Here is a 16,281-nt window from a genome sequence, read left to right as displayed (position 1 = left end):
TCTGACCGTCTGCAAACGGTCTTTAAATTTTTTGCAAACAGCCTGTAAACTTTCTCTGAACAGCCTGTAGACATTCTGCAAACAGTCTGTAAACTTTATGCAAACAGTCTGTAAACTTTCTGCAAACCTCCCGTACTGACTGATATGAACTTAACTGAACTTCACAGACAGACTAAAGCTTCACCTGAAAAACATCAGATGGAAACTTCACTCAGAGTCTCATGGTCAAAGGTCAACGGGAGGAAACCAGCTGACTGTCGCCACGACAACAAACCAGACAGGAAGCATCTGTTATGACATCTGGTTTTATTTTGGAGAACTTCTAATCTGAAAAACCCAGATAATGACAACATTTATCCGCCTGTTTTTCTAGTGTTCTGATGATCAGAGCAACCCTGTCACCTACAAATCAAAATTAAATTATTTAATTCTGTTATCAATTAAATTTGAATTGATCATAAAATTCAATAATGTTATGAACTGATGCTGCGTACATTATAAATGGTAACATTTAATAATAATATCAATTACTTTTGGTGTATTATTAACCTCTCAACATACTTTTTTCCTTTTTCCTCTGAAGTAACGGTAGGTTTGGTAGCATCATGTTATTCTCTCTGACAGAATCATGTCAATGTTGCAGCGTCTCAGTAAAGCAACAGTAGAGTCACAGTAGAGTCGGCCTCATTTTCACCTTCAGTTCATCCTGTAGGATAAAAGCTGATCCCAGGTCTGTTTCTTTCTCTGCTGAACCTGTTCCAGATGTTTCCATGCTGACAGCAGCAGATCTGAGGTCAGATTACTGAGGAAAATTACCCATGGTGCAATGGGAGCCCCCTGCAGTCGGAGTTGCTTCTACACTGACTCAGGGTCAGTTCACTCAGAGACACAAGATCCAATCAGATCACGCTTTAGCCTGAAAATGGACCAATCAGGAGACCGCTCCATCTGTTTCTGTTTTCAAAATATTAACAAGTCAGCAGAAACATCCACCATCTGGAAATCATCTTCATTACCTTCATCCTGTTTTTACTGTTGCCCTGACAACGTCCTGCAGAGCCACAGCTTACAGGGTGTGCATGTGAAACTATGTGTGTGTGTGTGTGTGTGTGTGTGTTTTACTGTGTTTGTGTTACTGTGTTTCTGCGTGTGTGTTGTAAACAGCTGTTACACACATTAACCTCCATGCTTCTTCTTTATTCACTTCTGCTGTTTTCTTATGCTTCTCTCTTAGCTTTTTTTTTTGGGGGGGGGGTCATTAACCACCAGTAAAACCAGTAGAGTAGAAGAACTGGAGTGAATCTACAGCTGAGTGTTTAAAGTTTCTCTGAACCTCCACAGATCCAGAGTCAGTGTGCAGTCTGCTGCCTCCTGCTGGTCTGAACCAAGACACAAAAACCTCAAAACAAACTGAACCGGTTCCAGTTAGGTCTGGTACAGGTACTGAACCCTGGAATGATCAGGACTTCACTTCGGGGCTACGACAGAGGAAGTGAATCAGATTTTTGTCTTGAAAAGATGAAACGTTTATTTAGGGTCAGGGTAAGAACTAAAGGGTTACGGGGGTTAAGGGGGTTAGAGGAGTGAACAAAAGTAAACAAAGTGAAGGTGCAGTAGTGACCGAACCATTTAAAATTTCATTCCCAAGACAGAAATGTGGATAAAACCTCAAACTGTTTAAGCTAATTTGTGCTTCAATTGATTCAAATAAGCACATTTACATTTATATTCTGGTTTTTATTTATTCATTTTTTGGTTTGTTGAATTTTGAGGATGTAAATTCTGAATGACACTAATGGGAGTGGATGTGACCTGTCTGGTGTGGGGGCTGTCAGGACCTGGAGAAACACCGTTATTTCAGACTGGGAGGGAGGACATAGCACAGTAGACGTATAACATAAAGATGTGTAACAATTATGAGACTAATAGTAAAATTAATAATTATAATAATAGGGTTAACTAGGAATAATAGTACTAACTCTTCACCAAGATTCATTTTCATTTTATGCTTTACCCATCCCTGAACTTTTGTCACCTTTTCACTTTTTCCCCACTCACATTCATTACCACATCAAAGTAACAACCTTTTATTTTTTTTAAATTCTTTTTCTGTTTCTATATAAACTCATCCATGTCTAGATTACTGGTTGTTGCCAAAGTCACCTGCTTGTTTGTTGTGTGTTTGTATGTTGTGATGGTGTCAAGACACGGGACAGTGTGGAGTATGACCTGAAGACACCTCCAGCCACCACAGCATCACATTCGGTGCATGCAGCTCTGGGCAGGCTTCCCTGAAGCCTCTGTGGTCAATTTTCTTGTTTAGCAACAAGAATTTCTCTTCTCAGGATGCCAGTACATTTTATGTCTGCAGGCAGCTGCATAGGTTCAGAATGCCAGATCTAGAAAAGAATTAGACTGAGGGAGACAATTTACTGCCTTCATCTGGTCCAGATTTGGTTTTGAAAACCTGTTGTAACATTCAGTGATGTCTGTGTCCAGGATGCTTAGAAATGCTCTTCTTAGAGACTGAGAGTGTTTTGGATGAACGACCTTAACTGTGACCAACAACACTGTGACAGCTGCTTTTTTTTGTTGCAGGTGGAGTATGTGTTCAAACTGAGTCCATGATCTGCCCACCCTTGCCCCTCCACCCCCCTTGAACTGGCCCTTACAATGATGATCACCCACCTGTTGTTTCAATTATCCAATCAGGACACAGCTGTGACTGATGCCTTTAAAGATTTTTATCTAAACTTTCCCCAGTGACTGGAGTTTGTTAAGATTCACAAAACCTTTCGGTATAAAAACTTCAGATATTATCAGTCAGATAAAGATGATTCAGAGTCCAGTGATCAATAATTGATCAGTTCCTTCTGTAAGTCCTCACCATGTGTTGTGATGTTAAATGACGCTCTGTCGGCTTGGTCAGGTGACAGCTTTATTGTCGCATGCTGTCCGGGATTAGACGTTTTATTGATTTCCTGTTATTTGGTGATTATTAGAATAATCTGAACGTAAATTTAATGAGCTACTGAACAAACTGTGGTTGTTTATTTCAGCTTTTACAGTCAGAGTAGTTAAAATTTCATCTCTGCCATTACTGATCGTTTTAGTGATGAACTGATTGGTTCTTTATTGATGGTTATAGAAGACTGTACTTGTATGAAGATGTTTTGTGAAGACAGCTGGTGATGTCTCATTCAAGTACACTCTTAAAAAAAACAGTCCAGCAGATGTCATTAATCTCATCTTTATACAAAATTATTCAGGTTACAGATCAGGTTTTTTTTTTTTTTTTTTGAGTAGACCTCCTGGCACAGATGTCAACAATGAAGACAGAAACAGATGAAAGTAAAAATATCTCTTCATGTCACTTTGCATCATGTTTAAATCAAACAGACAAATTTCACACAGTTTGTAAATGTGTCAAACTGATTCATGAAAGAATCAAACTCAATCATCAATCGGACAAATTATGGAACTACTTGTATTTTCTCGTAGTTTTTCTTCTGTTCTGTTTCACTGAATAAACTTGCTGAATTATTATTGTTAGATTGACTTAAGATGAAAAATCATCAACACACTGATTTCTTTGAATATTCTTTTAGTGCAACATGTCATTTTTGGCTTCATCTTAAACATGTGACAGTGCAGCCTGCTGGCAAACAGCAAGATCCAAAATAACCACCACCCACAAACTGTCAAAAAAATAAAATTAAAATAAAATAAAAAAGACTCAACACATGGTTATTGAAAGTTAAAATATGTACAGGTTTCATCTTCATTAAAGACCAGTTTTAACATTTAGTTTCATTCTTTAAGAGGAAGTGATTGTTGAAAAAAAAAACCTACAATCCCATGATTCATTTCAACAATAAGAGCCTCGACAGAATAAAGCCCCATTAACGACTTTAATTTTTTTAAATAAGCAACTTCCTGTACTGTTCGCGATCAGCCTAACTTCTAACTAAATATAGACAATAAAGTTTTATAGAAGAGATTCAATTAAGCTTTAATGATTGAAAGAACAACTGATGATGAACTTCACAGTGATTGGACCTTTAGTGCTTAGTGAGCTCTGTATGGACGGTTCCACCTGAGCAGATGTGTCAGCAGGAAGTCAGTTTTAATCTTTTTCTACGCTTCTTGAAGGAACAGTCCCACATCTTTCACAAAACCCACCCTTAACATCTTTAATATAAACAAAAAACACCTGCTGACAGGAAGTGACCTCACTGTTTGTTGTCCAGTTTCAGGAAGCGCTGTGACTTCTGTCTCGCCATGCGGTGCTGTTGTTGCGCCACCTGAGCGTCTGATATGGCCACCTGCAGTGCCTGTAGGTAACCATGGCAACCAGGTGAGGGAGGGCACACACAGAAACATTAAGTAAAAACACGCACGCACGCGCACACACACTCTTTCTTTCTCACAGTACCTGGGCAGTGTTTGAGTCTCTGAGCTGAATCCTCCTCACTGAGTCCTCGTCTCTCTTTGGCAGCTTCAGCTTCTGCTGCTCCTGACATACAACAAGACATCAAACAAGACATCAAAACATACAACAAGACATCAAACAAGACATACAAACAGTGAAGCATTACTGTTTGTATATACACACATTTTCAGCAGGATTACGCAAAAATTACTAAACCAGTTCTGCACAAGCTTAGTAGGGGGATGGGGAAAGGGCCAGGGAAAAACCAAATAAATTTTGATGCGGATCGGGTTAAAGGGGCAGATCTAGGAATTGTCTTTTTTTATAACTTTCCTTAACATTGCAAGATAGGTCATTTTTTGACATTTTCATCAATATACGGCCTTGGCGGAGGTATTAGCTCTACTGAATGCCGTTCTAGTTTCAGGGTTATTTTGGTACCTTGCAGTAGATCTTCAGCTCAGATCCCATCACAGCTGGAGGACGATAGAAGTTCTCAAACAAACACTCCCACTCTTTGTTAAAATGACCCACAAAGTCAATCTCCTTCACACACACGACCCTCCTACACAGCAACACAAAGAAACAATAAAAAAGACTGTAAAAAAAAAAAAACACAGACAAATACGGTAACATTATTTCTGTGGGTTTTAATCTGGAGGGTTCTGAGGGTTTTAGTCTGGAGGTTTCTGAAGGATGGCGGTTCTGAGGGTTGGAGGTTTCTAGGGTGTTAGTTTGGAGGTTTGTGAGGGCTGGATGTTTGCAAGGGTTGAAGGTTTCCATTGGTTTTGTTGGTTTCTGAGGATTGGAGGTTTCTAAAGGTTTTGGACTGGAGGTTTCTGAAGGTTGGAGGTTTGTGAGGGTTGGGGTTTCTGAACGTTGGAAGTTTGTGAGGGTTGGAGGTTTTTAAGTGTTTTAGTCTGGATGTTTGTGAAGGTTGCAGATTTGCTAGGGTTGGTAGTTTCTAAAGATTTTGTTGGTTTGTAAAGGTTGGAGGTTTCTGACGGTTTTGTTGGTTTCTGAGGCTTGGAGGTTTCTTAGGATTTTAGTCCAGAGTTTTCTGAAGTTGGAGGTTTGTGATGGTTGGAGGTTTCTAAAAGTGGGAGGTTTGTGAGGGTTGGGGTTTTTGAAGGTTGGAAGTTTGTGAGGGTTGGTGGTTTCTAAGGGCTTTAGTCTGGAGGTTTGTGAAAGTTGCAGGTTTGCTGGGGTCGGAGGTTTCTGAAGATTTTGTTGGTTGGTGAAGGTAGGAGATTTGTGAGGATTTGAGGTTTCTGATGGTCAGTACCTGTTGGTGACGATTATGGTGGTCTTTCTGTGTCCAGGATACTGACAGTGATCTCTGAACACTTCACCGCCCAGCTGTTTGATTTCTGAACGCTGGAAACACAAACACAAAGTGTTGAACAAACACTGTGGACACACACTCAGTATATTTTATTTGAACTCTGTGTCGCCCCACCTGAACCTCAGCAACATCCATCTATAATCCAACCAAAGTGGTGCTTGAGTCCACACTGGGTTTTAAAAGACAGACTGAGAGGGTTTTATCTGTCTCTGTTTCCATCTGTCTGTGTCTTTATCTGTCTCTCTGTCTTTACCTGTCTTCCTTTCTCTCTCTTTCTCTGTTTTTATCTGCCCCTCTCTCTCTCTCTCTGTTCTTGATCCCCCACATTCACTTCTTCTTTCTCTCATTTCCTGATCTCAGTTTTTCTCTGTTCCTCTTGTCCCTCTTCTCAATCTCCTCCTCCTTGCTGGTCTGCAGCATAATTTTACTACAAAAATGAAACTACATCTCCACTTTTTTCCTTCATTTTGCTTTTCTCATAGCAGTTCTGACCTGCAGTAGTCAGTATGTGAACTGTTCCCTGGGTTTTATATTGTAGAATCATGTGGTGAATTCAGTGAGCCACAATAAAATCAATAATCAATAAACACTAAACAGTGAGTGATATTTAGATCATGGCTGATATATTGTTTGTCTGAGTCTGGTTGCAGCCTGTTTATGTTCAGATCGATGTGGTCCATTTCAGCCACTCACTGAGTATGAAATGATGAACTACCAAACTCCAGATCTGCATCAGCTCTGATAGTAAATAAGATTGAAATTTCAGCAGCTCAAGTCCAATGAAAAACTGCAAATGGTGCAAATGTAAGTGGTAAAAAGTACAAATTTCATATGAAACAGGCCTTTTACAGGACATTAGTTGGCTCACAGCTTATTTGCAGAAATGAAAGCAAATGAAGCCTTGAAAGTTGATTCAAACAATTTCTACAAGTTCCCCACTGATGTTAATGACTTTTAAATCATCTGTGTTGGAACAAACTGTGTTACTACACTCCCTGATGCATTATTAGGACAATACTGTTTTGCAGGAAGTAGTACTGTATATTGCTGAATGGTGAGAAAATTGCATTTAATAGAGGAAGTCATAGTTAGGTTACAAAGTAATCTACCAGCAGGTTTATTAATCTTGAGGATTGAACACTAATGATACAGATGTCACGCACTCTCTTACTGCTCATCTTACAAACACTAAGAGTTAAAGTTAATCATAAACACTATAGAGTTAGAGGTCAGAGGTCATGCTGACAGTGATGCATAATATCAGACTGAGTCATACAAAGAATATATCATCAAAAGGACAGAAATATTGACTAACATACAGACGGGTGACAAATTAAAGGAAAATGTGAAGAAATGAGTGGAGAATCATAACGAATGCAGATGCTTCCACATAGGTGCACTGCAGATATAATTAAGCAATCAACATCCAATCATGTTCTGTGGCATGTAAAAAAATGCTGAGCAGGCCCAGTTGATTATGCTTTTGTATCACGATGGCAAGAGGAAAAGATCTTAGTGACTTTGAAAGAGGGTTCACTGTTGGAACATGGACTGCAGGAGCCTCAGTCACAACGACTGCTCAACTGGCTGGTGTTTCAATAGGAACTGTGACTAAAGTGAAATCTGCATTGAGAACAATGGGAGAGACATCAGTAAAAAGGGTCGGAAACTGTGGTCGACAGTGCACATTTAATGACTTTGATGCTTGTGCATTAGTGTGATATGTAAGGAAAAACAACCAAGAGAATGGCTCAGGCCTGAACACTGGACCCCTACAGTGAAGGGTTTTGGCGGCTCTGTCATGCTGTGGGGGGCATTTTGCTGGCATGGTTTGGGTCCACTTGTCCCCTTCGAGGGAACAGTCCCTGCAAACCAATACAAAGTTGTTCTGAGTGATCACATTCATCTTATGATGAAACATTTCTATCTGATGGGAATGGTCTCTTCCAGGATGACAGTGCCCCCATCATTAGGGTACGATGGGTCACTGAATGGTTTGATGAGTATGAAAATGATGTGAATCATGTGCTGTGGCCTTCACAGTCACCAGATCTAAACCAAACTGAACAGCTATGGGAGATTTTGGACTGACGTGTCAGACAGCGCTCTCCACCACCATCATCAAAACACCAAATAAGGGAATATCTTTTGGAAGAATGTGGTTCATTCCTCCAGTAGAGTCCAGAGACTTTGAGAAACAATACCAAAGAGCACTAAAGCTGTTCTGGAGGCTTGTGCTGGCCCAACACCTTACTAAGACACTTAACATGGTTTTTCCTTTAATTTGTCACCTGTCTTTATATTCATATACAAACTCAGGATGAATTCAAAGCTGATGCTGCAATCGTTTACAAAAATATTGCTACAATCTACAGGAGATAACACATTTATCACAGATTTATAGTAAAATATTTTTCACTGCCTGTTATTCTTGTTTGGATGAATAAATTATAAATGGCTACAAACAAAAACTATTATACAAACTACTATTTATAAATGGTTATAAACAGAAATAAACAAAACTAATTAATTATTTCAGGAATGAAAAGAAAAAATGTTTAATTCGCAAAAAAGTAATACATTTAAAAATGTTTGCGGTATGAGACAATATATTAGTTTTGGCATGCATAGAAACCTGAATTATCTCAGCACAATAATCATAGATTAATGAATATATAACAGTATTTACAGATTAATATAGAAATGACCAAATCTGTAGGATGAGAAATTAATCATGATCATTTCATTCGGTGAAGACAGAATGAATATGCTTTAGAGTGTTTAAAAGCACTTGAATGACACAGTGGATCCACCCAAACCCCGTTTATTCCTCATCTGGCTGCATGTGACAGAAACAAACACAAACACAAGCAGAAGAAGAAGAAGAAGTGTGAGAAGGAGAAGGAAAAGAAGGAGAAAAAGAAAACAGGGAATTAGAAAAAGAAACAAGAAGATTTCACAAAGATTGAGTTTTTAAAAAGGAAACCCCACAAACATTGACTTTTACATTATTACTGTGACACAATGATCTTAAAGAGCAACACACCCCATAGTCCCACTTGACAGGCCAACTTCTGAATGGGGAGTGTTTATTGGCAGATGGGGCAGTGTTTATGGTAAGAGTGGGGAGTGTTTATGAGCAGAGTGGGGAGTGTTTATGGGGGGAGTATTTATGGAAAGAATGGGGAGTGTTTATGGACAGAGTGGGGAGTTTTATTTTTCCCCATTTGGAATGGGGACACGAGCACAACTCTCACTTAAGTCTGCACTGTAGAATAGGATCAGCAGTCTGTGTCGTAATGATTTGGTGTTGGGACCTCCGAGGAGATAGGCCCTTCTAGTTATTATTTATTTATTTTCTGGTTTTAATTTGGATATTTGATATATATTATATAATATATTAAATTGAACATATGAGCTATTACTATTCATGTTTTTGACCTCTTCTGTTTTTGGTAAAGTGTGGAAAATGCAGTTTTGGATAGAACACCTGACTGAAGCTGCATGTGGGAGATCATATGTAACAAGTGACATCGTGTTGTTATAAAAACAACGTAAAAGATTCAAAGTGATCAAACCTGGAAAAGGTCGAAACCCTGCGACTCTTTCAGGTCATATGGTCTGATGATCCCATCCTCCCTGATTAGACGCACTGGACGAAGTTTGGTCACTTCCTCTGTTGACTCTGCCGCTCTGCGCGCACGCACACACGCACACACACACACACACACACACACACACACACACACACACACACACACACACACACACACACACACACACACACACACACACACACACACACAAATGGCTCATTTATCTGTTTTAAAGCTAGCTCACCCACCTCTACCTGAGTGACAGTAAATTATTCTGAATCAAAAGAAACTTTGTGTACCTAACCATTGTATAAAAATCTGCTTCAAAAACTAATACCATTGAACTGAAACAGTTATTCTCCATCTCTGATAAACCTCAGTAATTTCATATGATGTGATTTTAAAGTCAACGTGGTAAGAACTGAAAAATAAAGAAGAGTCAATTCAGAAAAGTTTGTATCTCTCACTCTGAGTGACACAGTTCAGATGACTAGAGCTGCCTCGGGGTTCAGTAGGTGAGCTGCTTGACTGCATTAAATAAATAAAACTGTGTACTTTTGGTACAAACTGATCATTATATCAACCCTGAAGCACATTCAGAGTGAAGCAGGTTCATTTGTAATGCACACAGTGCTGTTAGAAACTTAAGTCAGGTGGGATATCTCACCTTTCATGACCTCTACAGTGAAAGCATGAAACAGTAACATTCAACAGGTTATCATGAACTGACTGATGTGTCACATGACAGATGGATCCTCCATACAGAGGAGAAAGAAGATGAAGATTACTGAGGCTGCTGGGAAATGTAAGAACAGAAGCAGGTTGTCAAGGCCGATGACATATTTACTAAAATATAATGTTTAAATGTGTTTTTCCAAAAGCTGCAGTTGGATTTTCCCCATTAAATGACCCATGTGATAGAGTTCTGTTGGTCCATACATGATATACACTACACTTTATTATAGCTGTAGTACTATAATATAGTATAATTTATTAATATTGAACCACAAAAGTGGAGCTTTATTTAAACTTTATGTATTTACATTTACACGTGCCTACGTACCTCCGTACCCACATAATCACTTCTATTTACATTTGTGTGTACTTAGTAGTATTTAAAAGTATTTACATCTATTCCCAACTATTTACTGGTATATCGCAGTATTTACTAGTATTTAGATGCATGTATAATAATCAGAAGTCTTACACGTATTTAGTAGTATTTATTTATATTTAGACATATTTATTAGTATTTATAAATATCCAAACATGTATACCTACTTCCTCTTCTATAATTTAAAAATATTTACTACTATTTATATGTACCAACAACATTTACATTTTAATGTGCTTTTCTCGCATTTACATGTATTTAAAAATATTTAGGTTTTAGCACACACACTTACATTTACTTGCAATAACCAAGTATTACACATAATTACACATTTAGTAGTGTTTACAAGTATTTAGATATATTTTTGTGTTTTAAGTATTTCCTAATCTTTTTTCCACAATGTTTCACCGTTTAGATTTACTTACAAATATTAACTAGTACTTACATATATTTACATGTACTTCCTCTTTTTTGTGGTATTTTGTGGTATTCTGTAGTATTTAAAAATACTTAATAGTAGTACCAGTTTTCTCTCTGATGCAGCTTTAAGCAAACATCTGTGCTCTCCACCAAACAAACAAACACACTCTCGCTGTTAGTGTTTCTCCAATTCATCAGTTTTAACTAGGAAGCTGCCAAACTCAGCCTGGCAGAACCATGTGATCATTCAGTCAGCCAATCCCTGAGGAGAGAACAGGTGATGCTGGACTATACTTCTGTGGAGATAAACGTCTCTGTGGACCAACGCAGAGAAGGGGTAACTTCACAGAGGCTTACTGAGAAGCCGACGTTCACAGTCTCAAACAACCTCAAAGTGGACTGTCGACCCACGCTTCAAGTAAGCTGACTGGCTGATTCCACTCCTGTCAGGAGGCGGTTTCAAAACAAAACCACCATGGAAACGTATCGGGGGGGGAAGAACCGCAACTGCTACACGACTGATGTGTGTCGCATTTAAGATTCATCCTTCATCCCTGAAGTATTTTATTTTTGTTTCTGCAAAGAGCTATATAAAGAGCTCTGATGCACCCCCCACCCACCCACCGCAGGATAAGTGACTCTCCTCAGGGGCGTGGCCTCTCGACTCATTAAGCTGCAACAAGCTGGGGCGTGGCTTACAGAGGGCTGGGACTAGTAGCTGAGTTAGAGTGAAGGACGAGCATGAATCAGTTCAGGACATGAACATGAAGGATGAAGTTTTTATTTGTGACACGATGCAGCTACTTACCATCCCTCTGCTGCGTGACGACAACAACATGCAAACATACAAAGTGCTGCTCGATAAAGCTCATCTCCTCCGTCTAACTGCTTTTATCTGGATAATCAGCTGATGATTTGAATTGAGATCAGAGTCTTCCTGAACCTCATAAGAATAATAAAAGTTTGATTTAACTAACAAACACTCGTGACTTCAGGTGAGCAGTGATTAAAGGAGCTCAGCTTTAACGTATTTCATGTAAAATACTCACACACCAAAACAACAAGAAAAACAAAGAACCAAATTCCGGGCAATACCAACAAAAGACAGAAACAAAAGCAGAAAATGTGAAAATTAGTGAGCAGACAAGAAGAACAGAGGAGACAACAAACGTTATGAAGCACACAGACAACACTTGAAGTTCTTCATTAAGCAAAACACTGGAAACAAACTACGAATAAACAAAGTCACACAGAAACTGTCCCAGAAAATAAAGACATGTACTGAAGCTTTAAATAAAACACTGTCCACAGTACCTCTGGATTCCCTGGAAGGTGCTGCTGGCCATGTCCACGATGCCACCTGTTGGCCGAGCGACCACGCCCACCAAACCTTTACCGATGCCTTTAAAGAAACCTGCTGCCCCCTCCCTTTTAGCCCCTACAGACATAAAGGGATGCAGATGAGACCACAGTTGAACTAAACATCAGATCTGACTCCAGTGAACATGAAGATTAGAAACTGGGAGTCACTGTTGTTCATGTTGATCTATTCTTCTCTGGACTCAGCAGTCAGAGGACCACGTTCAAAGAGACTTAGGGAAGAAAATTTACCTGAAAGGTTAAAAGTAACCTAAGTAAGTAAAGGTTAAAAGTATGAGGAAGAAGAGACACCTGGACACTGCCTTCACTTGCTCAATAAGGAACATTCTTCCTCATATGGTTCTGCTGCACTTACACACCTGTTATGAAGATCTTTCAGGTATGCAAAAGATTTTTAAAGAAAAATGAGGTGGAAAAAAGCAGGATTTCAAAAAGTGTTGTCTTATACTTAGGTGTATTTTTTTCTACATGTGTCAAGAAAAGAAAAAACGTGATTGTGCTTTGACAGTTGAAAAAACAGGTAAGTTTAAATGTCTGAGATCCTCAGTCCATATTCTATATCCAGACCCCGCTGATCCTCAGATCTACTTACTCCACAGATGACTGAGTGTCTTCTGTTGCTGCTTACAGGCTGTGAACAGTTCCCCTTCTCTTTCAGCTCTTTGAGACTGATCTCAAACTTTACTTTTAAATGTATTTCTGTGTATTTTATGCCTCTAAAAACAGTGAATAGAAATGACAGCAACAACACCACACAACCTGGCTCGGTTCGAACTAGGGACCACTTCAGCTGATGGTTGGGTCTTAACCCCTCAGCTATGAGGGGGGACATCTATCATCACTTTGAAATCCCATCGTACAACCTCTTTTTACAGCCCCTTCTATATTAACAGTACTTTAGGATTTTACAGTCATGCACATATTTGTTTTTATTTGAATTATTTAAACCAATCTAAACATTTTTAGCACAACATTTGTATTTTCGACATGTGCTCTATAAATACATTGACTTGAAATGCTGAAATCAGAGGTATGATATGAGAAGCAGAGGAATACTTACCCTCCACAGGTTTGGTGACAATCCCTGTAACTCCACCGACGACCCCCTGCAGAGACATAAACTGTTACTGAGCTTCATCAGGTCACATTAGCCGATAAACTGTTTGCAGTTTTTATTTTAATCAAACTGACATCAGTTTCTAAACTCTGTATGAGTCTCTGTACCTTCAGCAATCCTTTTCCTCCTTTAGCTAGACTCTCTCCAAAGTCTTTGGGCGGTCGGTTCATCTCCTCTCGTCGTTTCTGTTGGTACTCTTTATCCATGGTGATGGCTGCGAGACCTTTACCTACCGAACCTGTAATCCTGGACACCACACCTGCAGCTCCACCTGCAGTACGTCAGGAGGAGGAAATCATCAGCTGATAACACTGACCACAGAGGTCTAACCCGTCAGTCTGTCTGCCAGCTGTCAGCTGATCAGATATTAAAACAGTCCTCCACAGATTTATCAGCTCACTCCTGTAGCACTGTCAGACTCATGATCAAGTTTTTCAAAAAGAGAACCAAAATCGATGCAGCAGAGCCAGAGATATCGTTTCTTTTTATTCCACACATTCCACTTCCTTGTCAAAACCTGGGGCCTACCTTGCCCACGGTGCATCCGGCCCTCTAAGAGTTGGGTGGTAGATTGGGGCTGGTTACATTAACAGGATCTACAGTCCTGGTGGAAATTATTGGAACCCCAGAATTTGAAGTAAAGAATTTAGAATATCTTCAGAAATAAAAGAAAATTAAACAATGTTGTATAATCAGAATATTTAATAAAATTTCAAAAGCTACTGAACAACAACAACAAAAAAAAACATTTTCATTTAGTGGAATAAAAAATACTTAAAAAGTATGTTTAACTGAATTATTGTCATCCTTTTGATGAGTTTAAATTAGTTCCTCAAACAAAAACAAAAAAAATAAATTAATTTTCCACTGTTCACGTGACCTAAATTAACAATGACTGATGATTCTGCTGCATAAAAAGGGGCTGATTGTTTCCAGTTTCTTTTTCACAATGGTGAAGACAAGAGAGCTGTCTGAGAGCATCAGAAATGCTATTATCAAAAACAGAACAATTCCAAAGGCTACAAGGCAATTGGCAAAGATCTTGATATCCCTGTTTCGACAGTTTGTAATGTCATCTTTCACAGTCATAAAACTGTTAAGGTGCTTGCAGGATGAGGAACTAAGAAGTAACTCAATGAGAGAAGTCTGTGAAGGTTGATGCGGATTGTGGAAAAAACACCACGCAAGACATGCAAAGAGCTTCAGGCTGACCTGGAGCAATCTTGAGCGGTGGTTTCAGCCGGTACCATGCGCTGCACACTAAACCAAGTAGGCCTACATGGGCGAAGGTCAAAGAGGACACCACTATTGAAAGAAAGGCACAAAAGGGCGAGACTAATCTTTGCAAAATCTTTAATAGATAAGCTACAGTCTTTCTGGAATAATGCTCTATGGACAGTTGAGACCAAAGTAGAGGTCATTGGCAATGCAGTGCATCAGTTTGTTTATAGGTGATTAAATGAAACCCATAAAGAAAAGAACACCCTACCTACAGTAAAACATGGTGGAGTCTGTATCATGTTGTTGGGCTGCTTTGCTGCCTCTGGTACTGGAGGCATTGAATTTATCAAAGGAATGATGACATCAGAAGATTACCAAGGCGAAAACACCCAGTGTCAGAAAACTAGGTTTGACGCGAAGGTCTTGGGTCTTTCAGCTAGACAGCAATCCAAAGGACACATCCAGCAGCGCAAAAGGAAAAGATGGACAGTTTTAAACTAGCCAACAATGACTCTTGTCTTAAATCCCATTGAAAACCTTTGGAGAGAGCTGAAATCTGCCCTTGCAAAAATGAGTCTTGCAAACTTAAAGGAGCTTGAACGCATAGCAATGGAAGAGTGGCAGAAACTACCAGCACACAGGTGCAAGCAACTTCTAGATGGCTACAAGAAACATTTAGAGGCTGTCATTGTGGCCTCAGGTTCTGCAACCAAATATTAGAGGTATCAGAGTTTTGGTCAGCTCACTTCTTTCTAACTCCCCTAGATTTTTTTTTCTTTTCAGACTTGTAGTCTTCAGACCAGACTGAAGCTGGCTCAAGTGACATCACCTGAGGACATTTATCAGACTTCACACAGCTCCCTCTGGAGACACTGAAGGATTTATACTGCTTTTAAAATACATGCAGTAGTACACCAGGGAACACACTGAAGTGGAAAATCAATTTTAACGTTCCAACAACTCAAAGAAGTGATTTAAAAGTCTTCTTGACCAAAAATGATTTCATTCATAAAAATAATAAAAGAATAAAATCAGTTGTCTCTGCTGAGATCAGAAATGTTTTATGTGACTGAATTAATACAGTAACTGATTCAGTGAACAGATTTAAGTCACAAGTGATAACAGCAGCTGGCAGCTCTTCTTGTTTAGATTCAGTTTGGTGTTTTTTTGTTTTTTGGTGTTTTAATCACTTTTGTGGTTTTTCTCAGAGTTTCTTACCGACAGTGTGACCCAACAGGCTGCGGACTCCAATCACAAAACCTTCAGCAAACTCCTCCGGACCCTGAACAGCCCCCTGAAAAACACAAAAACCAGTTCACTTCATTAAGGGGACATATTATGGATTTTGTGATTTTCTGTCATTTATATCCCGTTATAACTTTGGATGTCTTTTATACGTGGTCAAAGCTCCAACACTTGAGGTGCACATGTAAAAATGTTGCTGCTGAGGTTGGTCAGTGGGTTGTTCTGTTCATTTTCACCAAAGTAATAATTTTACTGTTATATTTTAATCAAACTTTAATTTACAGTTTGAAACACTTTCAATCCAGGTATATACAGTTTGGACTCTATGCAATTATGTTTCAAATGACAAATGTCCAGTATAATGTCAGTAAGAAAGATATATTCTGGTTCTATCAGTCTGAAAACAGAAGC

General features: G+C 39.1%; 1 protein-coding gene across 1 annotated transcript in view; it reads right to left on the bottom strand.

Annotated features, from left to right (window-relative positions):
* Nucleotides 1-3,101: 3,101 nt before the first annotated feature.
* Nucleotides 3,102-16,281, bottom strand: part of vps13c (vacuolar protein sorting 13 homolog C) — an 81,015-nt gene continuing 67,835 nt past the window's right edge. Inside the window, exons 79-87 of the mRNA XM_040128137.1 lie at nt 15,844-15,919; nt 13,512-13,675; nt 13,348-13,393; nt 12,222-12,345; nt 9,356-9,470; nt 5,718-5,809; nt 4,874-4,997; nt 4,436-4,516; nt 3,102-4,334 (exon numbers count right to left, since the gene is read on the bottom strand). Of these exons, the coding sequence (XP_039984071.1) occupies nt 4,233-4,334; nt 4,436-4,516; nt 4,874-4,997; nt 5,718-5,809; nt 9,356-9,470; nt 12,222-12,345; nt 13,348-13,393; nt 13,512-13,675; nt 15,844-15,919 (924 nt within the window). The 3' untranslated portion in view covers nt 3,102-4,232. The remainder of the gene's footprint in view (nt 4,335-4,435; nt 4,517-4,873; nt 4,998-5,717; nt 5,810-9,355; nt 9,471-12,221; nt 12,346-13,347; nt 13,394-13,511; nt 13,676-15,843; nt 15,920-16,281) is intronic.

This window comes from Xiphias gladius, chromosome 1 (genome assembly GCF_016859285.1).
Source record: "Xiphias gladius isolate SHS-SW01 ecotype Sanya breed wild chromosome 1, ASM1685928v1, whole genome shotgun sequence".
Lineage (NCBI taxonomy): Eukaryota > Metazoa > Chordata > Actinopteri > Istiophoriformes > Xiphiidae > Xiphias > Xiphias gladius.
This window is presented reverse-complemented; position numbering and strand designations above follow the sequence as displayed.